Consider the following 24387-nt stretch of genomic DNA (forward strand, 5'->3'; position numbering starts at 1 on the left):
TTTATTAGCTGAAAATCTGAAATTGTGAAAACATTGGGTTGAGAGAATTTTGAGGCTACAGATGATGTGGAGGAGGCACTGGGTCCTGCCATTCACTAACTGGATCAGAGAGAGAAGCTTTATTTTCCCATCTCAGGGTCTTTGAATTGGGAATAATACAAAATTGCCAAACTCTGGGCAAAAGGAAATAACAGGTAAAAGTGGGAGAAAGCCAGACATGCTACTTTTGACACAAAGCAGAGCTGTAAGGTAGCTATGGCAGTGTCTCCTACATGGTCATTAAACTTTTCCCTCCAGCTAACAACAGAACCTTTATTTCTTGTGCTCTGAGTGTGTGTGCCTGCAGCAGGGGCTTTGTGTGAAACGTCAGTGTGGGTGTGGGGTGGTCAAGTCAGGAGAATAGCAAGTCAAAAGTTTAGAAGTCGGACGTTTATCTGTTTGCCACGTTACAAGTCATGGACTGTCTTTTATTGAGGTTTCTTTAATTTGGACCCATACACTAGATCCTGGTAGTTATTTTAACTAAAAGCTGTGTTTGTTCTGTATGTGCTGTCTGCAGGTAAAAATTACCAGTTTTATTGGTTCATGAAAAGTGACACTAACTTTGTTAAAAATGCATCTGTTAGACACTTAGGGACACTTGCTTAGGTTTATAATTGTTTCTTCTGAAAGGTGAATACTAACATTTAAAGTTTCTAGAAGACATTTACTTTAATTGGAGGGTAAATGTATATTTACATATAGACAAGATCCATTTTCATTAATCGTATTTCTTAGTAGGAATAACTTAACAGATATTAATGCTTTCATGTTGTTCCTGGATATCTAGAAATAGAAACAATTACTGGTTTTTAGCTAGAGGAGTTTATTTTACTAGAATTTTTGGAGATTCTTCTGGGTATCTGTTTTCGAGACCCTTTTATAAGGTTTTACTGTAAAATGTGTTTTTTTAGGTATTTAATTCTTTCTTCAACTTTTATTCGTGGATGACTTTCCCCCAAACTTTGTTTATTTTTTCAAAGATTATCATTTTTTTTAATGCTTATTTATTTTGAGAGAGAGAGAGAGAGAGCAGGCACATGAGCAGGGGAGAGGCAGAGAGAAAGAGAGAGAAAAAGAGAAAATCTTAAGCAGGCTCCATACCCAGTGTGGGGCCCGACATGGGGCTTTATCTCACGACCCTGGGATCATGACCTAAACTGAAATCAAGAGTTGGTCGCTTAACCAACTGAACCACCCAGGCTCCCTCAAAGATTATTATTTTAGATTGCTTATTTTTAATTTGGTATAATGAGGTAGTTGGGGTTAAAAACAAAAAGAAATAAACTAAAGGACTTTGTGTGTCAAAGTTGAAGAAATAAAATATAAATGAGTGTACTCAGGCTTTCCCATATATAATCAGTTATATTTTTAATAATTGAAAGTTAGCTATATGACAGAAGTAGGCCTTACTGTTTCGACTTATTTTTTTAATCACAGAAACTAAGAAGTGAAAGTTAGGATAGGCTACTCCCAGGGAGTAGTAAAAATAACTAAATAGGCAGGGATTCATTATTGCAACACCACGTAAAAGAGCTACACTTGCAAAATCTTTACTGGAAGTACAGATCTTAGTGATAGGTTTGTTGTATGCCAATTAAGTCATTCTGGCCAAAGAAAATCTTGTATGTCTCAAAAGAATATTTCTGAAAGATAGCAGTTCAGATAATCTCAGAATCAGCAAAGAATGTTACTTGTGCCTAAGATATTTAAGATCTCCATTAAATGAGAGTCATACACATATATTGAGTAAAAGCAACTAAAGACATTTAAGTTTGCAGTTTCTTAATTCATTAAATTTTCTCTAATGAAAAAGTTTTTTTTTGTTTGTTTTGGGTTTTTGTTTTCTAATCCCTTACTCTGCTATACCTGACCTCTTCTCTTACCAATTAAGGACTATCACCCAAGATTTTTTTTTTTTTTCCTAAATGTCCCTTGTCTCCACTTGCTCCTACTCTATTTTATGACGAACCTTATTAAAATGTGTCTGTATTAACTCATCCTTACTGGAATTCTTACACATTAAAGGTAAGTGGCTCAGTCCAAAATCCATCATAAAAAGAGATCTATGTGAACTTTTTGGGCTGCTTAAAAGAATTTAGAATTCTCAGGAGACCTCTCCTGTGAGTAAACACCAATTCCATTCCCTCATAAAAGGAATTTGCATGATAGGTGCATACATTCTAAAGTAAATGCAGTTGCATTTATAATTCTTAGTAGTGACTTTGCTTAAATTCTCCCAAGATAGCTTTCAAAGCAAACATGGAAGGTATCTGCTTAATGTAAATCTGACTTTTTAATCTTGGTGTTGCTACTGTTATAGCATGAGGCTGTTTTGGTCTTTCTTTAGCTGTATGCACCTCTTGGCTTTCAAGGCACAAGTACTCACAGGTTCTGTTCTATGCTCACTTTTTATTTATTTATTAAAAAAATTTTTTTTAATGTTTTATTATTTATTTTTGAGACAGAGAGAGACAGAGCATGAATGGGGGAGGGTCAGAGAGAGAGGGAGACACAGAATGTGAAGCAGGCTCCAGGCTCTGAGCTGTCAGCACAGAGCCCGACGTAGGGCTCGAACTCACAGACCATGAGATCATGACCTGAGCCGAAGTCGGACGCTCAACCGACTGAGCCACCCAGGCGCCCCATCACTTTTTAAATTTAAGTCAGAATTCACTGACTTAGGGTCTGCTGTTCTTTTTTAAAAATAATTCAGTGAAGTTTTATTTACATTTTTTTTTTTGCAATTTGGAATAAAGATGGTTTTAAGTTATAATTAAACATTTACATGTTTATGTGTTTGAATTGGCTCCTACATACAAGTTTAGGACTATAAAGATGTTAGTATCAAGTAGAAAGAAGTCAGATGAAATCTTAATTTAAGTAAATTTTATTCCTTCCTCTTTTGGTTATGAACTCTTTTTTTTTTTTTTTTTTTTAGTTTTCCACCCTTATTTATCTTTCTCTTCTTCATTTATTATGAAGACTTGAAAGTACTACTTTTTTAAATTAAAAATTATTTTTTTACCAAAATCCTCAAATTTTCATCCCACACATAATCTTTTCCTTACTCCTATGATATTAGTAGCTCTAGGGGAGGAGTGCTCAATGGCAATGAGTAGAAGTCACAGATTTTTTAAATACAGGAATTTTAAAGAACTTAATGCCTAGACTAGTTGATACATCATACTGGTTACTGTGATGTATGGTAAGTTGGAGATGGGGAAACCATACTTGGGTTAATACAGACTTGAAACCAAATACCATGACTGTATAAGGATGTACACAGAGACATTTGTATAACCACTAAAACCACCTTAGTAGAGCAATATTTAGTGCATTAATGAATTACACTCTAGACATACTCTTCATGTAAGGTCAATGTGCTCAACATTCAACCTGTGTATAGAGTGAGCTACTTAATTATGGGGTATAGCTTACCTGAGACTTTAGGAGTAAAAAAAAAAAAAAGAAAAAGCTAACTCTCACAGCAACTAGGACAACTACCCTCTACCCACCATTACTACTACCAATAATATGCTAGCAGGCTTGAATCACTTAATAACAGACATTGAAGTAGAATTTAATTGATTATATAATCTAGCTGTTCAATTTTAGTTCAGTTTAGATAATTTTATCAAACTAATGTTTGATGATTTAAAAGAGGAAAATCAGTATGCATATAATCTAAAATAAAAACACTTTTAATTATGCTTGAGTCCCAATCAGTCTTCGTGGACCAGTGTGAACTCTTCATTGTGATCAGCAGTGTGGCCACAGATAATAAGCTTTTATGCCCCAGTTGCATGTGTCATTATAAGAAAACATTAATAAAGCCTAGGTCCCCAAAGTAAAATTAGTAGGAAATACAAAGGTATTTTAACTTCATTAGTTACTAATGGCCTTCAGAGGGGCCTATCATTTTATTTAAAAATGATTAACCAGATGTATCTGGGATTTGCTTTGAAATACTCCAGACCAAAAACAGAAAAAAAAAAAAGTTTGGGAATGAGTGGGCAGGGAACATAGATGATACAAAATTCTTTGTACTTCTATGTTTGCTAGAAAATTTCCATAAGTTTTAAAAAAATAATTAGGTAGGGTCTCCTGGGTGGCTCAGTCAGTTGAGCGTCCAACTTTGGCTCAGGTCATTGTCTCGTGGCTTGTGGGTTTGAGCCCTGCGTTGGGCTCTTGCTGACAGCTCAGAGCCTGGAGCCTGCTTCGGATTCTGTGTCTCCCTCTCCCTCTGCTTCTCCCCTGATTGTTCTCTGTCTCTGTCTCTCTGTCTCTCTCAAAAATAAATGAACATTAAAAAAAATTTAAAAATAATTAAGTAAAACAAAAGGTGTGACTAAACTCAGTTAATTTCATCATAAATTTTCCTGCTATGTATCTTGATGTGTGTTTACTGAAAGCACATACTTTGCTATCTTTGAATATTTTGTAGCCTAAAAGTTTGCTCTTCAAATCTTGAACACACACACACACACACACACACACACACACACACACACAAAATCTAATTCTAGTATCCTGAAGCATTGGGAAATCTTGTTAATTGTCAGATGAGAGGTAACATTTTGAATGGGAAGATCTTCTGCCATTTGATAATGCCAAAATCAAGAGGGCCTTTGGTATAAAAAATAAAAGCCAGGTTAAAGTACAAGACTTATCAGTAGAAATGTTCTCCCCTAGAGCTAGGTTGTATGCATATGTGTGTTTAGCTTTATTTTCCACATCTAATTATATAATGACTTGACCAGAAAATAAAATGCTAAGAGGAACAAATTCTTGATATATCAACTTTTCACTGTGTGAAAGCAAAGAAGTTTTGATGGGAATTATGAGGAAACATTGAAGAAAATATGGAAAGAAAAAAGTAAGGGTCTTTGTTATCTATTTCATGTTCTTACCCTCAGCAGCAACTACTCTCGCCTTAGATTTTTTTTTACAAAAGGCTAGTCCCAAAGCTTGCTAATTGCATTGGCATTGAAAATTAAGTTGTAGTTAGAACGTAAAGCCATACTTTATTGAATTCTAGATTCAGGAATGGCTCAGTTGTTTATGATACAGTTTGTCACGAAATGATAGCCATCATTCATCGTTAATACACTCAGCTTTCTGCTTCTCCCACACTGTGCGTACACGGCCTGTGCCTCTTCTTCTGACACTAAACTGTCAACTGAAAACACACATTCAAATATATGATAACATATGAAATTCATTCACATCCAGGCATGAAGATCTGAGGAAGCAATACCTCCTCTTTTTCTTACTTCTCTTTTAAGAAAGTAGGCATAGTTAGGTTTCTTCCAAATGCTTTTATTTATTATAAAGGGTGAACCCTGAGACCCTTGAAATCTTATTTTTAAAATGTGTACAGAGGGGCACCTGGGTAACTCAGTCGGGTAAGCGTATGACTCTTGATTTCAGCTCAGGTCGTGATCTCACAGTTTTTTGGATTGAGCTCCATGTTGGGCTTTGCGCTGACTGTGTGAAGCCTGCTTGGGATTCTCTCTCCCTCTTTCTCTGCTTCTCTCCCCCACTTTCTCTCTCTCTTTCTCTCAAAAGTAAATAAACTTTAAAAAATAAAATGTGTACAGAACATAATGCTCTACATGAGCCAGATGAACAAAGGGCTATTACGTGAGTTTCTCAGCCTCAGCACTGTTGACATTCTATAACTGATTCTTCACTGTTTGTCAATCATATCCTAATGGTGGCCTGTCAAAGAACAAAAACACAGAGAATGCATCTTGCTGAAACCTTTTGAAAATATTAACCCATCTTTCTCTTAATTTAGGCCCTAGAACTAAAGATTTGTCGTTACTCTTTCCAGTAGTTCTGACAGGTTTATACAATCAGGTCTTCACCTAAATGGGCCTTTGCTTAGATCCTGGAAAAAAATGGTAGAGAATAAGTTGGAAATATTGACATACATTCCCCCACTACTGTAACATTCCTGTAAGGCATTTGCATTGATCTATAGGCCTTGTGTTATTCTGATGTATTGTTACCTTCATTGTAAATCTAGTGAGCTGATTTATATGTGATTTTTTTTTTTTTGAAGGGTTCTACTTAATGTCTGGTACTTAAACTAAAACATAGGGTCATACTATTTATGTTAAACTATACTGAAGTCTCGGATATTTTAACAGGAATTGAAATTGAATTAGCATTGAATTGAATTAGAGTAAAATTCAAAAAGAAAACATTTGATCCGTTCTTTGGAAACTTTTGGTTAATATGTTAACTTTTAAACATGGCTGGCAGATCTCAGTGTTCAGAGGAAGTCTACCTCGTTATCTGCTGCTATGAGCTGCAGTTATTCAGGACATTTGGTAGACATAAATATTGTAGCACAAATTCTTTCAGTAGTTATTTTTTAAGATCCTTTCCAATGTAACATTTTATATTTCATATTTTATATTTCATCACATAGTCAAAATGGTAAAGGTTGCAGTTTTGTAGACTTAAGTTTTAAAACCAAAATATATAGTAATATAGGTTCCATTAAAAGCTACTTTCTTTTGATAGGTTAGAAAGTAGTTAGCTGAATGAAGGTATAAATTCATTGTAGTTGTGATGCTCGATAGAATTGCACTGACCGTGTTTTAAATATTAGAAGAATGCTATTTATCTATAACTAAAAACATCTGGAAGAGTGGAGAAAATCAAGAAGCTGAACTTTCTCCCTGTCTGCATCTCCACTCTTCCTCTTAAATAATTTAGTTGGTTGGATATCATGGAGGAGGGAAACTCCGTGGGTTCTATGTATTTCAAATAATTCTGAATATAACATATCTTCAAGGGTTGATGAGATTTTTCAGAGTGTTTTCCCATGAAGAAGGACCTCCCTATCAATTCAGCATAGAGAAATAAGGGTAACTTGAGAATGAGGAGCGTTGGTAATTAATATGCCCGCAGTATATTCTTCCAATACGGGATTATTTAAAATGAATCTTGAAATTCTCTAATATTTCTTTTCTCTTTCTGTTAAGTTGCTATAGCCCAAGGTGGAACAATCCAGATTTCTAACCCAGGATCTGATGGTGTTCAGGGACTACAGGCATTAACAATGACAAATTCAGGAGCTCCTCCTCCAGGTGCTACAATTGTACAGTATGCAGCACAGTCAGCTGATGGCACACAGCAGTTCTTTGTCCCAGGCAGCCAGGTTGTTGTGCAAGGTACATTTTATTAATCTAATACATTTAGAATACACTGTATCACACCATTTAGTGGTGATTTTATAGTTTTATGAAATATACAGGAGGCAGATTTGGGGTGGGGGGAGGCACTTTAAAAGGCTTGAAGAGGGAATATTTTAGTACGTTAAACAAGCTAAATTATATGATTTTTACTTTTTCACGGGCTTTATTGGCTTTAAAGAAAGGTTCCAATCAGGGTAGCATGATGGGGAAAAAGGACTTGGACACATGAGAGAATTTTTTAATTAATTAAATATCCTTTCTCTGGAGGTTATAAATATTATACCTAATACATATTTTTATTACCTGGTCTATGAAGATTTAAGTATCCAGTGCATGGTGCACTGAATTGGGGGTTTTCCCCAGATGTTACACTCAAGTCTAAGTTCTAGACATCTCATTTCAAAACAAATGCTGATATTTGTTTCTCTAGACCATTCCAGGTATCCACTGTATTTCATATGGAAGTAGTGAAATAAAGTAGTTGGGATGTAGCCCTAAGCTTTCAGGGTAACCTAAGATTTCAGTTAAATTCAAGTTATACATTGTTTTAATATCATTCATTTGTGCTCATAATAACTATAATGTGTTTAATACAACTTGCAAAAACCCTATATTTTAATTTAATAACTCTATTCCTCTTGGCATTTGCTTAGATGTTTGATGTAGCACAATTTTTCAGGGGGATAATATTCATTCTTTTGGTTTGAAAGTCTTGCAAGTATGGAAAAAAAGCAGATTCTGACTGACTAGTCTCTTGATAATTAGCTTTACCCTTAGGTGTTTTGGAGGTTAATGTGGACTATAATAAAAGTATATGAAGAACTGAAGGAGTTCATTTATGGAGTAAAAAAATTCATAGTACTTCCCTAGTATTTTGTTTTCTTTACTTTGTAAAATCAAAATCATCTGTTTTATTTCCCCTGATTCCCATGAACCCTCTATGTCTAAATAATCATAAAAAGTCATCATTTCTTCTAATTTATCTTTTTTTATGTGGAAAATCTACTGTAAACCTGATATTTTAACATAAGGAGAGCTTTAAAAATGTTTTCTGTTTTGCATAGATCATACAGTAATGAGTTTTGTGCTTTTGGGGTTTTATTGAAGGAATCTTCTGTAAGCCAAAGACATTTTTCTATATTAGTTATATTAGCTTTATAGCTTTACCTTTCACATTTATGTCCTTAGTCCACCCCAGGTCCACTTCTGTATATGGTATTAGGTGGGAATTCACTGTCATTTTTCTCCACATATGGAGCCAGTTTTCTCCTACTAATGGTTTATCCTTTCCCCATTAACTTGTGGGGCAATGTTAATTATATAGTAAGCTCTCATGTATTCTCAGATCTGTTTCGGAACTGTCTATTTTGTACTATTGGTCTCCTTTTCTGTATGCCAGTACCATACTGATTTGTTCTCAAACAGAACAAGTTTCCCTTTTTTATCTTAAAAAAAAAATTCTATTAGTGCTGATTTAGCTTGTATGACCCATTATTCTTCCATATGCATTTAGAACAAATTTGAGTTTCTAAATAATCATACAATAATAAAACCAGCAATGAGGTTGCATTTAACTTATAGATTAATTTAGGGGAAACTGAAGTCTTTTTTTTAATTCAAATATAATTGACATATATCATTAGTTTCAACTGTACTGGTTTGACATTTGTTTAAAATACAGTAAGTGATTACAAGTAAGTCTAGTTAACATCCATCACCACAGTTACAAATTGCTTTTTTCTTGTGATGAGAACTGTTAAGATTTAGTCTCTTAGCAATTTTCAAATAGGCAACATAGTATGTTTTGTACCTTTTGATCCCCTTCACCCATTTTACACCCTTCCTGCCAGCACCTCCCTCCCCATCTCTAGCAGTCACCAGTCTGTTCTGTGTATCTGAGTTCTGGGTTTTTTGTTGTTGTTGTTGAAGATTCCACTTGCAAGTACCATCATACAGTGTCTTTCCTTTGTCCGACTTCACCTAGCTTATTGCCTTCAAGTTCCACCCATGTTGTCACAGATAGCAAGATTTCCTTCTCTTATGTATAATAATAATCCAGTGTGTGCGTGTGTGTGTGTGTGTGTGTGTGTGTGTGTGTGTACACACTACATTTTCTTTATCCACTCACCTATCAATGAACACTTAGGTTGCTTCCATATCTTGGCTATTGTAAATAATGCTGCAATGAACATGGGAGTGAATATATCTTTTCCAGTTAGTGTTTTTGTTTTCTTTGGGTAAATACCCAGTAGTACAATTGCTGAATCATAGGGTAGTTCTATTTTTAACTTACTGAGGAACTTCCATACTGTTTTCTATAGTGCTGCACTGATTTACATTCCTACCAACAGCATACAAGGGTGAGGGAGAACTGAGGTCTTCATAATGTTAAACTGACCTATTCCAAAGCACAGAATGTCTCATTTATGTAGATCTTATTTTAACAGTTGAAAATTTTCTGAATGGAAGTCTTCCATATTCTTTGTTAAGTTAGTTCCTAAATGCTTTATGGTTTTTGTTGCTAGTATGAATGATACATTCTTCAGTAGTTGCTGGTGTAGGTAAATATCACGAACTTTTTAAAAAGTTTTTTTTATTTATTAATCTTGCCAAACTGAAAATTACTTCTAGTAACGTGCATATTCTTTGTGAATCTATCTCTGATAGTATGTGAATGTTTATATCAAATACTAGTAAGATGTTTGTTTCTTCCCTTTCAGGCTTTATTCCTTTTGTTTTCTTTTTTGCCTTTTCCTTTTTTGCCCTTTCCTTTCCTTTTTCTCCCTTCTCTTTAAAATACTGGTGGGTAGGAGTTCCACTTCTATGTTCAATACAGGGTCAGTGGGCATTCTCATGTTCCTCTCTATCACCTTACATCCTGTCATTCCTTTGGAAGGTCACAGCAATTTGTGAGTTCTCAGACCTTTTCTAGATTGATCCCTCAGCAGTATTTAACACGGTTGACTTCTGCTTCCTTCACTTTCCTGATACTGCATTCTTACCATTTTTTCTTCTCTTTCTTCTACATCTCTCTCAGTCTCCTTGGTTGGTCCAGTCTTCTGCTGCTCATCTCTTCAGTGTTAGCGGTGTTAGTCAAAATTGAATCCTGGGCCCTCTTTCATCTGACTTGAGCACTCTGCCTGACCATGGCTTCAGTTCAATGTGACCATGCCCCTGACTCCAGCTGGCTACTTAGAGGTTCCACACACATATCTTGACTTTTTAAGACCAAAACCACATCCATTTTCCCCACCCCAGTTCTCCTTTGGTTTACCCTATTTCAGCAATGAACTACTGCCCAGCCTGTTGCTTCAGGCTAGAAACCCGTGTGTCATCCCTTCTTCCTCCCAGCCAAACCACACATCTCTCCACCCCTCTCCACTCTGTCCTCATTCTCCTTCCGGCTACGATCCCCTCTGACCTGTCATTCCCTCTGCCAGGTGGCTGCCCTGAAGCTGGTAGTTGTGGAGTAGCTTCCTGATTTTCCTAATCATGCTAGAGGTGGCAGATCCCTCGTTGGCCCAGTTTTTTTGAGAATCGTTCCTGAAAGTTCAGGCTCCCTTTCTTCATCCCTCTCAGTAATTCTGGGAGCTACTAATAATCCTTAAAAACAAAAGTCTCTGCCTTCAACCTTTTCTTTTTTCCATTTTACTCTCACTTCTGCAGTTCAGAGTGGTATTTCTAAAATTCAAATCTAATCATGTCAGTCTCCTGTTCAGAATTCTTCAGTGATTGCCTGTTTCTTGTTAGACAAAGTCCAAAATCTTTAACACCCAAATTGCTGCTTGATCTAGGCCTTGCTTCCTTTACTAGACTTCTCCCTCTTTTGTAATGCAGCTGTGTGCTGGTTTTCTTTAATTTTCCGTGCTGTGCCATGCTCTCTCACCTTTCCAGGGCTTCACACTTAGCCATTGCCCTGACAGGAACACTTCTGCCCATCATTTGCAGTATTTGGGCTTCATCTTAGACAGTATGTCCTCCAGGAAGCCTTGCCCAATCCTGCAGATCTGGTTCAGGTAACGTGCGGTCAGTTCCTACTGTACCTTCTTAGACTACATGAGACATGCTTAGACAGTAACTTCTGTTTCGATAGGGATCCTTAGTACCTAGCACAGTCCCTGGCATATGATAAATGTTTAATAACTATTTATTAAATGAAAGTGAAATTCTCTTCTTCTGTGAAAATGTTATTAGTTCTATGTGCTGGTTAACTGAGTTTATCTGGTCCATGGAATGTATTAAAACTTCACTAACAGCAGTTATCAACCAAACAGCGAACTTCCTTCTTTCCTTTCTTTCCTTCACCTTTTTTTATACTAATATTTATTGAACACCTAAGTGCCAATTTAAAGAAATTAGATTAAAATCAATTTGAAATTTCTGAAATTGGTAATAAAATTGACCAGTACCCTTGAACCCAAACCCTTAGGTAGGGCTGGAATGGAAAAGAGTCTGTCATGGAGCCTCTGATTGGGATCAATGTCCGGGTTGATCTCCAGACTTTCTTACTTAACTACATGTCTTCAGTTCATGTGCTTTGGAGAATTAGTAGAATCTTGAATACTCCCAGAAATTCCACCTCCATCTGAGTATAAAGTCCTGCCTTTATTAAAAAGTGCTTAGTTGAATAAGGGAAAAATGTGGTGGAATGCCCTTTCGTTGGCATAAGGTTAGGTTGAATTCTAATCATGTAAGTGAATGGGTTTTATTCAACCCACTGGTGAAGATAAAGGCCTGAGTGCCGTGTCACTTATTTTTGTGTAGTAGACATGCAAATCATTTCTTTTCCCAGACTGTGGTCTGTTATATGGACCAAGACCTAATTTTTTGTCTAACCTTGCCACTGTTAAATCTCCTGTAATGATCTAGCTCTTCATGCACTGAACAGTCATTAAGTGATCCAAATAACATTTGGCATTAAAAGAAAAATTATGAGGGGCACCTGGGTGGCTCAGTTGGTTAAGCGTTCGACTTTGGCTCAGGTCATGATCTCGCAGTTTGTGAGTTCGAGCCCTGCATCAGGCTCTGTGCTGACAGCCTGGAGCCTGGAGCCTGCTTTGGATTCTGTGTCTCCCTCTGTTTCTGACCCTCCCCCACTCACACTCTCTCTCTCTCTGTCTCTCTCTCAAGAATAAATACACATTAGGGGCGCCTGGGTGGCGCAGTCGGTTGAGCGTCCGACTTCAGCCAGGTCACGATCTCGCGGTCCGGGAGTTCGAGCCCCGCGTCAGGCTCTGGGCTGATGGCTCAGAGCCTGGAGCCTGTTTCCGATTCTGTGTCTCCCTCTCTCTCTGCCCCTCCCCCGTTCATGCTCTGTCTCTCTCTGTCCCGAAAATAAATAAACGTTGAAAAAAAAATTAAAAAAAAAAAAGAATAAATAAACATTAAAAAAATTTTTTTAAGAAAAATTATGAGTAGTAATTGTGATTTATTTATGAATTTTTTTTTTAATCCCCGAATTCTTTTCATGGGATTTTAACTTAATAAAATAATTGAGCCTCATGAAGTTGCTGTTTTTGTGGGTCAAAAAGATCAAATAGCAAATTCCTGTGGTTCAAACTAATATTTATGGAAGAATGCTACATAATAGTTCTTACATTTGGCACAGTGAATTTTTTAAATGTATTTACTCCTTTTAAATGAAATTAGCAAATTCTGTGTCACCTTAGGAACAGCTGGATTTTATGGTGCTGTAGCAATAGTACAGCGAATAAAACTTAAGTGAACGAAGGTGGATGGATATTTCTTTCTTTATGAATTTAGAAGTGTCTAAGAAATACATTTCTGTATTTCACAATGTTTTTCTGGGCTGATTATCAGGTTTTTGTTGTTTTTAATCTCCATGTTTTTTCTCCTAAGTTACGAAAAATGTAGTTTATACCCTCGTTGTTTTTCTAGAAACCTTGGATAGAACAAAAATAAAGAAGTTAGTTGCTCCATAAGAAACAATCTTGGACCTTAATGCTAATGAGTTGGGTTTTTTTTGTTTTGTTTTGTTTTGTTTTGCCAGAGCCACCACAGATTTCTGTGTAAAAATAAGAAACAAAAACATTAATATGGTTTATTACAGGAAGGTTTTTTATAGGGGTTTGGTTTCATTGAGCTCCTCTGTGACAAAGCAAATTGATGGCAGTGATAGGCTAATGATGTCATTGTGATGTCAGTTACTCCTACTTATCCTGCACATGCTTGCTAGTTTGGAACACTGTATGTGGACCTGTGATAGGGGAGGCAAGACAGTTCTGTATGCAGAAGCCCATCATGGCTGTAACTGGAGATGAAACAGGTAAGGATTTTAAAGAGAGATTTAAATTAATTCTGATTTTTTTTTGAAGTTTAGAAAAATGAGGACCCTCAGTGTTTCAAAAAGTGCTAATTTTCTATTAGCTGAGGGGTAAGAAGTTTCCTTTAATATGTATCTGTATGTATTCAACACACTCTGTTAAAGCATCTTAGTGTAAGTGCTTCTTTGCTCAGCATATCGTTTGTTTGACCAAGGCAGTAATCCTGTCTCTCGTCTTCCACATACTGCTTTACTAAAATAAGCTGTTACTTCATCTGCAACCTGTTGCAAATCCAATGCAGCTACAAGTTAAACATACGTAGTGTTCAACTTGTAAAAAATTAAGCTTCCGATTTCATTGTTGTGTACAAACGTTACTCCAAAACAGAATAGGAAAACCCATCGTGTTAGGGGTGTTTGTGTGCCTACTTGTTTCTTTCCTCCTGTATTTAAAATGGTCTGTACCTCAGCTAATCGAGTTCAAAGGGCTGACGTCACTACATTTCCTGGAATCGTGTTCCGCAGGGAAGTGGAAAAGTTAAACTCCAAGCGAGCTGCACATTGACGTCAGCCCCGAGTCATGCTGTGATTTAGTCAGTTCCTTTCTGCTTTGTCAAGTGCTGCTGACAGATTTAGAGCTGTTAACTAGCTCGCCGCTGCCACTATCTCCAAGATCGCTCTTAGACTGAATAGCTTTTCTCGTAAGCCTTACTTTAACATTTCTCTTGATCTTGAGGTAAGTATCTGCTTGACGAGGGGGAACGCTTTGTGAAACCTGTAATGCTTGGCTGAGCAGAACTCCGCAGCCGTCTGTCCCGCTGTGGACGGACGTGGGAAGGCTGAGCCTCCTGCTCAGGCCGCCCGGCACGTGCCCGGGGAGAGGTGGGCTCAGGAGCTCGAGGGTTTCCGTACCCTTTGGTCGCTCCCGGCACTTGCTAGTCAGAGTGCCCTCTAGTGCTCAGTCAGGGAAGTGCTGGGCTTAAATTGTTTCCCACCCCGTAACAGTGCTTTAAAGTTGTAACCCGAAATCCTTCCGTGGTTTGCTTTTCTTAAGTACAGGTAATGATTCTGACTTAGTTACTAATATCCTGTATGTGGTTGCATCGTTGTTTATTCAGGGATGTCTCATTTCTAACTCTGTTCTGAATTTGCACTTGAATTCCTGTAGAATGGATGATTATCAACAGCTTCACCACGGTTTAGTTTTTCAGAGTTAGTGGGTTTCGGTTCTCTTCCTAGATGAGAACATTCCATTGTTTTGAGCAGCTAAAACCGGTATTAAAGCGTTTTGAAAATTATCTTGAGGCACTATTATTTTTCTCAGGAGTTTTTATGAAATTTTAGAGAAGCTATAGATTACAGAAGTTCTCAAATAACAAATTTATTGTAAGATATAGATGGACTTAATCTCAAATACTACATGTCATATGCTAGAAGCAAAAGGCATTTTGCGCATATGTTTATTTGCTAAAAATTTTAATTGGTTTATATCTTTCTTACTTTTAATTCCAATTCTCATGTCTAACCATGAGAGAAAAGTAAAATATAAAAGATTTGAAAATACACAGAATATATTTAAAGATGAAAGTTAAAGGTAAAAATTTGCATATATTTTTAACCATTGTTTGTAAATAAGTGAACATTTTTATACATTTATGTGACAAAATGAGCATACACCATCCTTGAATGGACTTTTTTTTCACAGTTTTTTTCATAATGGTTAAACATGAGTTAGTTTTTCCAAATTAAAAATTTCCAAATGCTAAAACTAAAAAATGTCAAACTTTTTGCACAAGACCTCATTTAGTTTTGGAAATCATTATTTTTAAAATCTGATTAGTTTTCACAGAACCAATTCTATTTTGAAATGCTGTTTAAAAATGAGAAACTTTTTTTTTTTTTTTTTGAAGAGCCCAAAGAGCATAGGGTTTAAGAGACTTTTTTGAAAGAATAGTAGAGCAGTTTTAGGACCCACCTTTGGATTATATCATTTTGGGCTACTTGTGTGGATTGGTGAACCGAATGGACTGATCTAGATATTTGGCTTATGCACTTTTTTTTACCATGGCCCACATTTTATATCATGATGCAGTAGACCTGTGTGTGTATGTGTGTGTGTGTGTGTGTGTGTGTATACATAAAACAAATTTTAAAAATAATGCTTGTCTTTACATAGGGTAAAGATGATGTACTTGTACTTTTCTATTTTTTTTTTTAATTGCTATTCTTGGCCCATGAAATTGATTTTATAGCTTACTAATGGGCTACAACTTGTAGTTTGAAAAACTGATGTAGACCAAAATCAGGTTCCTAACAATGACTGGTCTGGGAAGAGTTTTTATGAGTTTTTAATGTTTAAAATTGAGAGAGAAAGAGAGAGCACAAGCAGAGGAGGAGCAGAGAGAGAGGGAGACACAGAATCTGAAGCAGGCTCGAACCCATGAACTCCCAACTCATGGATCCTGACCTGAGCTGAAGTTGGACACTTAACCGACTGAGTCACCCAGGAGCCCCTAGGAGTATTTACTTATAGGATCATAGAATCAAAGGCAGAAAGCGAATATCTAAGGTTTATAGAATTGTATTATTGATTCTTTTGGGTATAGTCTAATTTTTTGTTAGAAATAGTTTTTGGCTTTATTGATAAGCTGATTACATTAAGAGCCTAATTCCATATGTTTTAGTCTCTGAGTCTAAAAAATTCTAATATGTTGTATTCAGCCTGGATTTCTGAACTGTTAGAAACAAACGTTCCAACTTATTCATATTTGGAAAATGATATCTTAGTTAATATTTGACGCATGAGAATAAGAATACATTTCACCTTGTGAAAGGAGGGTACTCGAAAAGGTTTTTGTTTGGGAATTTTCACATAAAGAATGGTTTGGATTAGGTGTAACAGCTTAAAGTTGGTAGCAAAGCAAGTTATAATTATGTTCTAAGTGGGACAAAAACCCAAGTCATTTATCTACCTTAAGTTTTAATTAAACTCCAAATGTGTATGGAGGGTTTACTGACATTTCTATTGTGCTATTTTCCCACTATTTTTGAAAAAATTTCAGTGAAATATAATTTGGGATGATTGTAAAACTCTGCCTGGTTTTATTTGCCTATATGACTATATCACCTAATAAAATAATTATACTTTGCATTTATGTAAGCATTAAAATAAAAAAATAACAATGTTGCAGTATACATACAAATACAAATGTGGTCAGTGCTATCAAAGAAACTATCAGATCATGAGAGACCTATAGGAAGCAGGTAATATAGGTTAAGGTAGGCCTCACTGAAGAAACTATATTTAAATACCCAAAAGGAGAAGCATTTTCCATGTATTCTTACTGATGCACTCCGAGCAGATACTATTATATTCATTTTTTGTATAACAACATGGATTAGTGTGGTAAATAACTCTTCCAAGTTTACAAAGCTAACAAGTGGTGAACCAGTTTGGATCTTCAGACTTCCAGAACAGACCTTGTCTCGTTCTGTTTCCACAGAACATTCACACAGAACATTGCTCCACAAAGGTCACCTGAGAAATTAATCCTAATGTTAGATGTTAATGTTAATGTTAGATGAGTTACCTACCACAGAATACTACATGCTAGTTATAAAACATACAAAATTAGGTTAGCATCATTTTAAGTAGTCAAAGTGGATTTTTTCTAGAGTATTTATTATTACTCTCATAGGACAATAGAGTGTGTATTTGCTATGATATAGAACCTTTAATTTCAATATTTATAATTTCTCATCTACGGAAACTTTTTTTGACTCAAGATTTTCACTTAAACAATTCAGGAAGTTACCTCTATGTACCTTAAAGTAAAAATATTTAATGGCTTAATTCTTTGTGGTCTATGTGTCATAGTTACTGTAACAAATTTGAAAATGTTCAGTGTTTAAACAGTCATGTTTATATAGGGTTTAATTTTCCTGGGAAAAGTAGAGCAGTGAAGAAGGGACAGTCTCTGACAGTGTGAGACACCAGGCAAGGACACAACTGATTTGCACATTGGGAACACTGGTGTGGTGGTAGGAGAGGAGCGAACCAAATGAGAAAAGTGAAGACATCGGTAGCTTCTTGGAGCTACAGAAAAAGTCCCCCGCTTTATAAGTATGACTTCAAACTTACCTCTATTGCTTGTTCCTTAGGTATATTTGGGATTAGGGACACCTAGCAAAGTGACACATGAAGGTAGGAAGCTCCACTTATAAGAATGTTGTTATTCAGTTAATGTGCTCAGTACTGCAGAGATCTCAATAAGATATATACACAAGCAAGATCACCACCATTTGGGATGCAGAAAAGTTGTTCCATTTTGAAAGCTATCAGGATAGGCATTTGGCTGAATTTCTTATTTCTGTCTTTGTTAGGAAGAAACCAACACCTCTTTGACTTGTGAGGCTTTTCATTGTCTTATTACCAGTCTGATGAGCTTGCACCATTTGGTTATTTGTGTTTCTCCACCTTTGAGGTTCCATTCTAAATGATTACAAACATTGAAAAGGACATTTTATATTATCTTTTAATAACTTATTTTCTAAAGGAATATAATACAGCATAACAATTTTTAATAGGCATATTTCTGGACAAAATAAGGAATAAGAGCCATACATTTCAATCATTCTATTACCCAGGTTTGTTAGAAGGGAAACTCCAGGGGAAAATATATTTATGGATGTTATATGCCTTTTAACTAATATACAGCATAAGCATAATTTGGAACATTGTCTTTCAGAACTTAAGGAAGGGAAGAGGAAGGGAACTAACATTTGCTGAATGCCTACCATGTGCCAGGCACTGTGCTAGACACTTTGACATACATTACAGGGGTTATTGTGAGTATTAAATGAGATAATGTATCCCCATTTTACAGATGAGGAAACTGAACTTGCCCCAAGTCACATGGCTGGTAAGTGGCAGAGCTGGACTAGTATCCAGTCTCCAAATCCCGTGCTTTTTCTCCTATACCGTGTTTATAGCTTGCAAAGAGAGGTACGAAGTTAATGACCAAAATTGAGAGTTCTAGGAATTTTCTTTTCCCATGAAATATTGATACTAAACCTAAAACACACTAAAAAATTCATGTCGGGATAGTTGGACATATACTATAGTTAGAACTCATCTGCTTCTCAGGTGCCAGATGACTAGTATCTAAGGGAAGAGTAGGAAATAATGCCACTTTGAATAAATACAGAGCATCTTGTAAGGGCTTCCCATGTCTCAGTGTTAAAGACTTAAAGACTTAGCTATAATAACAGCTAATAATAGTCTTAAAATAATAAGACTGCTTATTTTAAACATTCAAATGACAGTGGGCTTGTTCAAAACCCTGGGAAGTTCAAAATTTACTTTGTAGTGTATGTGTAAACCCATCAAGCATCCATTATATGCCAAGTAGCATGCTAGATTATAGAGAGTACCAAAGGAAAAAAAAGATATCCTTGACTTGTATTTAAAAATTTTATTGCCTGAGAATAAATTAGTATGTAAATATCTTTTTCTTATTATCTTCAGTCATAACTGCAAAGCCCCCACTGATGACTCATTTACTTTCAGAAATAATGTATACAGTGAAGTACTAGAACAAAAAATAATGTGGACACTTTTAGTAGTTAGATGGAACAGAAATTGGCCTCTATAGGAGTACAGAGATAAGACTGTGTCATCAAAGAATGTAAGATGGTTCTTTGAACTGTGATTCTAGGTATCCAATCTACTTTAAATTACCACTGAATTCATACTTCTGGAAACTGAAGTTAACTAAGAGAAAAACTTTTTTTTTGTCACTTGTTTCAACAACATTTTTTGACATTTGGATTTTCTCAAAATAAGAGATTCTCTTTGCCCATATCTTTTTAATGTATTTACTAAGATCATAGTTGGATATATGGAATTCATCCATTGACATTTACTCTGTGACCAGTAAAAGTGTACCATCATATAGATTCTTTGGGATATTACAGACATTTCTTAATTCCTACTAATTAATACTAATTCATATTTCTGTCATAAACTACTGAGCTACAATCTGATTTTTATTGAAGGAGATAAATATAGAGTATGTCTCAAACATTGTAATAAAACCCAATATATTAGCTGACATCGCAGAACTAATACATCTAAATATATCATCCCCTTCCAAGTTATCATTTTGAAGTGGTATTTTATTTCCCTAGCTGTTGGCTCAAAATCTTTTATTAAAAATTTTTTTAATGTTTATTTTTGAGAGAGAGAGAGAGAGAGACAGAATGTGAGCAGGGGAGAAGCAGAGAGAGAGGGAATCCGAAACAGGCTCCAGGCTCTGACCTGTCAGCACAGAGCCCGACGCGGGGCTCCAACTCACAAACCGTGAGATCATGACCTGAGCCGAAGCCGGACGCCCAACCGACTGAGCCACCCAGGCGCTCCTCAAAATCTTTTAAGCATACTTGTTTTGAACTGCTTTTATCCTCCATGGCACCAAATTTGGTCCTTTGAGGGTGGTTTCAGCTTTTGGAAACAGGCAAAAGTTTAGAACCATTTCTGGTTTTAAGACCAATGAATTAACTTTATTTTTCATGTGTGAACTATACCTGCCCCCCTTTTTTCCTTTAAAAAAAATATATATCCTTAAACAAACTTTTATGGATCATATAAGCATTCTGCTCTAACTTTATAGTACAGAAAATAGCAGATGTATACAAAAGGAGAGAGAGAGTATAATGAACCCCTCTGTACCTTCCCATTAATTTTGTTGCACTTCTCTGTGACCAGTGTGTGTGCAAAAGAACAACCCAGACCAAGGTCTGCATCCACGCTGCCTGCAAATGTCAACATGATGACATGTAAACTTCTCATCCGTCACTGGCTATTGTTCCAGTTTTAGAAAGTCTGTGTAGCCTCCAGCTGTTCTATTGTTTCAACCTTTATTATCCCATAACCTTCTTCCCTGGATGTGGGTAAAGAGAAAAGAGGACAGAACAATGCAATTCTATGCTCCATTCTATCTCCTCTGACAATGAGATTAAAATATAAAAAATCTTTAGTCAGCAGTTTATAACTGTTTATAAAATTATCTTCTTAAATATTTCCAAGCTGTAAGATAATATGGCATAGAATGAGATATCTGTGTATATAGTATTTTAAATAGTCACAAAAACCAATTTAGGATTTTCCCCAAGTTTATTAATAGAGACTTTGCTGGTGATCATTATATTTATCACAGTTACTATTAATCACCATTGTTTTTCAAATTATAGAAGGAAGGGGCAGTGCAACCTTATAAATGGTATTTTTGTTAATTTTATGAAGACCGTTAAGTGATCTTCCCCCAAAGCCATTTTTTAAATTTTTTTCTTTATTTTTCACCTAATTCTTAAGCTCTGGGAGGTGGGGGGGAACTGGCATTTCCCCAAAAGGAACACACAGATTAGTTTTTGACCCTTTAAATTGGTTGGCTATTTTCAGTGATAATATTCCATTTAAGTGGAAAAAGTCTGTGTCCCTTTGGTGTAAAAGTTCAGTTCTTAATAGTTAGAATACATTTTAATGAAGCATGGAAGTGATGTGTTTTATATTTTGATTGGCATAGGTTCAGGCCAATTTTTGTAGGATTTAATAACTTTAAAAACTCTTTTTCTTGCCTTTAGCTTTGAGACAGCATGAATTTTGTAATATGTCGGAGTGTCAAATTAACTCTGGACAATACCTTCTCAAAGTTGAAACAGTGGTGGTAGAAACATATTTCATCACTTAAATCCATCTGTCTTTTCTAGCTATGTTTATTGTAGTAGAAAAGCAAATTTTGAGTATAAATTAGGAAACTTGGAGGACTTTTAGTATTCAATCTGAATACTAAGTAAATATTAAGTCTGTCATTTGACTATGATTGTACTATAATTAGAAAACCTTTTAAATGAATACGTAGAAATATATTATTTTCTCAAGAAACCCTCAAAAGACAAAAATTATCATTCCCCAGAGAAACTAGATTTAAGTAGAGCTTTGCTGTTTTGTTTTTTATTTTGTTTTGGTTTTTAAACTGAAAATATAGTAAGCTAGTATTTTCCTTCCAGTACCTCACTCATCTGTTAGTAGGACTTGTATTTAAAGACATTCAGTAACTGTTTCAGGCCTGATATAGGGTACAGGAAGACCTCTTATCTGGAATATTCAGAGAATGGAGATATTCTGCTTAGCTAAAATTTTTGCAGTGGTATGCTAGAACCAGCTCCCACTGGTATGTAGAGTGATTATTAAATTTTCAGGGTTTTTGTAAGCTGGTTGTAAAAAGAGCCATTATTAAAGATTATATATAAAGAAATACATACATATTTAATAAATAAGTTACATTAAAAAACAATGAATACTCAAAACTCATCACTTCTCATAATTTTATCTCTGCTCTTGAGGTTATTTACATGTGTTTTATCTGTATGTGCTACTTACTGTGTATGTCTTCCCATCTCTACATTCCGGGAGGCCACCCTGCTAGCCTGAAATTGGCCATGGTGAAAGTATTTCCGTCATACGCATTGATAAACAGGTCAGGACTGTTTACCCCCAGAGAGCTGGTTATTAAACATTTGTCAGCATACCACTGAGTTTAGGCTAAATGAACTATCAGTTGAAGCACTCTCTACTTTAGCCTTTGATAAACACCTTTCTAAAATGCACTGGGATGTTTTTCTACCTTAAATGTATAGAGCATGCTGAAGATTATTGTTCCAAATTGTTCCAGGTGTCTGATACCTCAGACTTCTTTAATGCTCAGAATAATCATCTTAAACATTAGCAAGTTCACCTCTTATGACATGTAAAAAGAAATATGTTATTTCCAGGTCAATTTTATATAAAATATCAAGTTGCAAATTGTTTATATAAATTTGTAATATTTTGTTTCATTGCAGCAGCCACTGGTGACATGCCAACTTACCAGATCCGAGCTCCTACTACTGCTTTGCCACAGGGAGTAGTGATGGCTGCCTCACCAGGAAGTTTGCACAGTCCCCAGCAACTAGCAGAAGAAGCAACACGCAAACGAGAGCTGAGGCTAATGAAAAACAGGTAGGATGTTTCACTGGGAATCAGGAACCACTTACTGGGCACATAATTTATTGCTGTGGGGCTTTTAAAGAAATTGCTTTTTCTAAGCCATTTCTCCCAAGTTAACTGTTATGTGGCATATTTGGGTTTGTGCTCTGCATGTGATGGTAATTAGATTGTCTTCTAATGAGAGTGCCTAGCCATGAAACCATGGTACATCCTTATGTGTCATAAGGGTAATGTGTGAAAGATACATTAATGTTTTTAATCATGATGGAAGTACTTTATTACAAATAAAGATTTTTTTTTAACTTGGTACTTACTTTGTGAAGTAGGTAATGAGTATAATTTTTTAGTTTCTTTATGGGCAAAATAAATGTGTGAGTTAAGCATTTCTAAACCTTTTAGGGGCACCTGGCTGATTTAGTCATAGAGTCTTAATCTTGGAGTTATGGGTTCAAGCCCCATGTTGTGGGTAGAGTTTACTAAAAAAAAAATTAATTAAAAATCTTTTCTAAGCCTTTTATATGTAGTTTCCTTCTTTTTAAAAAATTTATTCTTGAGAGAGAGAGAAAGAGAGACAGAGCATGGGCTGGGGAGGGGCAGAGCAAGAGAGGGACACAGAATCTGAAGCAGGCTCCAGGCTCTGAGCTGTCAGCACAGAGCCCGACGCGGGGCTTGAACTCACAAACCGCGAGATCATGACCTGAGCTGAAGTTGGGTGCTTTACCAACTGAGCCACCCAGGCGCCCCTATGTAGTTTCCTTTTATCTAGTTTGTAACTTTGTTGGTTCTCTGTTATACTGAAATACATACTAATTCTGATAAATTTTAGTCAAGTGCAAATACAAAGCAACAAAGAAATAAAATTACTCATAGCCCCATCATCTAGAGATGCCTATTAATGTTATAGTATATGTACTTTCAGTTTATGCTGTCTCCTTTTCTCACTCATTCTTGTACCATGTCTCTGTATTTTTATTTTTTAAACAGGAGTATGTCCTAAAAATGCTGTTTTCCAAAATTCTTTAATTTGACTTGTATATTTCTTGGTTAAGTTTTTATGATGGAAAATGGTGCCAATTAATCTGATTTTCAAAATGAACAGAATAGTCTAAGAGTTCTCTCAGTTAAGTCTCGTTGCCTTATTCCTAATAATGTTCTCATTGTAAGAACACAAAACATTTCAGAGGAGATCATGTGCTTACCTATGACCAGGACCACATGGCGGTAGTTTGTTTAGTAGGCATTATTAGCAAGCTAGTTAATCTAGAAATTGTGGCCTCTGAGCCGCTATGATTCAGAAACAAGTGGTGACTTCCTAACTGTCCTTTGTAACTGAATGTGAACCAGTAGCAGCTATGTTCAGTTTACTAACAGCCCTTAAAATGTCACATTTTTATACATTATAGAACTCCTTAAAGTGGCTTCAGTTCCCAAGCAAATTAATTATCACAGACCACTAGGTGGAGTTTTGTACAGATTATCAGAAATAGGATTATTCAGATATACACATCTTTCCCAGTGCTTGTTCCAAATTAACTAAGTCATGCTGGATTCATATTTTCCATTGTCAGTGTTTTGCTCAGAAATCCTGAAGGAGCTGAATGGATGGGGCTCACATGGTATCATCCATAGTTGTTTTATGGATGGTCTCTAACTCAGATGTGATGGAGGAATATGGATATTATGAAACTGTACTTTCAAAGGTCTCTGGAGCTGTGAACATAATTGCTTGTGTGGTCACAGCAGGAAGTTGTGAAGTTCAGTTAAGAAATATAAAATGTGATCATAATGCAGACTGTAAAATTATT

General features: G+C 35.9%; 1 protein-coding gene across 20 annotated transcripts in view; it reads left to right on the forward strand.

The window, feature by feature from the left end:
* CREM (cAMP responsive element modulator) overlaps nucleotides 1-24387 on the forward strand; it is a 72004-nt gene that overhangs the window by 43109 nt on the left and 4508 nt on the right. For 5 of the 20 annotated variants that reach the window (XM_047067264.1, XM_047067269.1, XM_047067263.1 and 2 more), the window contains 3 exons: nucleotides 7041-7229; nucleotides 18423-18458; nucleotides 22438-22594. In XM_047067264.1, coding sequence (XP_046923220.1) covers nucleotides 7041-7229; nucleotides 18423-18458; nucleotides 22438-22594 — 382 coding nt within the window. Of the gene's footprint in view, nucleotides 1-7040; nucleotides 7230-14100; nucleotides 14273-18422; nucleotides 18459-22437; nucleotides 22595-24387 lie in introns of those variants that run through there. The other 15 variants (XM_047067272.1, XM_047067268.1, XM_047067270.1 and 12 more) reach the window with 5 other exon arrangements.

Source organism: Lynx rufus, unplaced genomic scaffold, assembly GCF_022079265.1.
Source record: "Lynx rufus isolate CCGP_SWC_20201006 ecotype Redwood Valley unplaced genomic scaffold, mLynRuf1.p SCAF_7, whole genome shotgun sequence".
Taxonomy (NCBI): domain Eukaryota; kingdom Metazoa; phylum Chordata; class Mammalia; order Carnivora; family Felidae; genus Lynx; species Lynx rufus.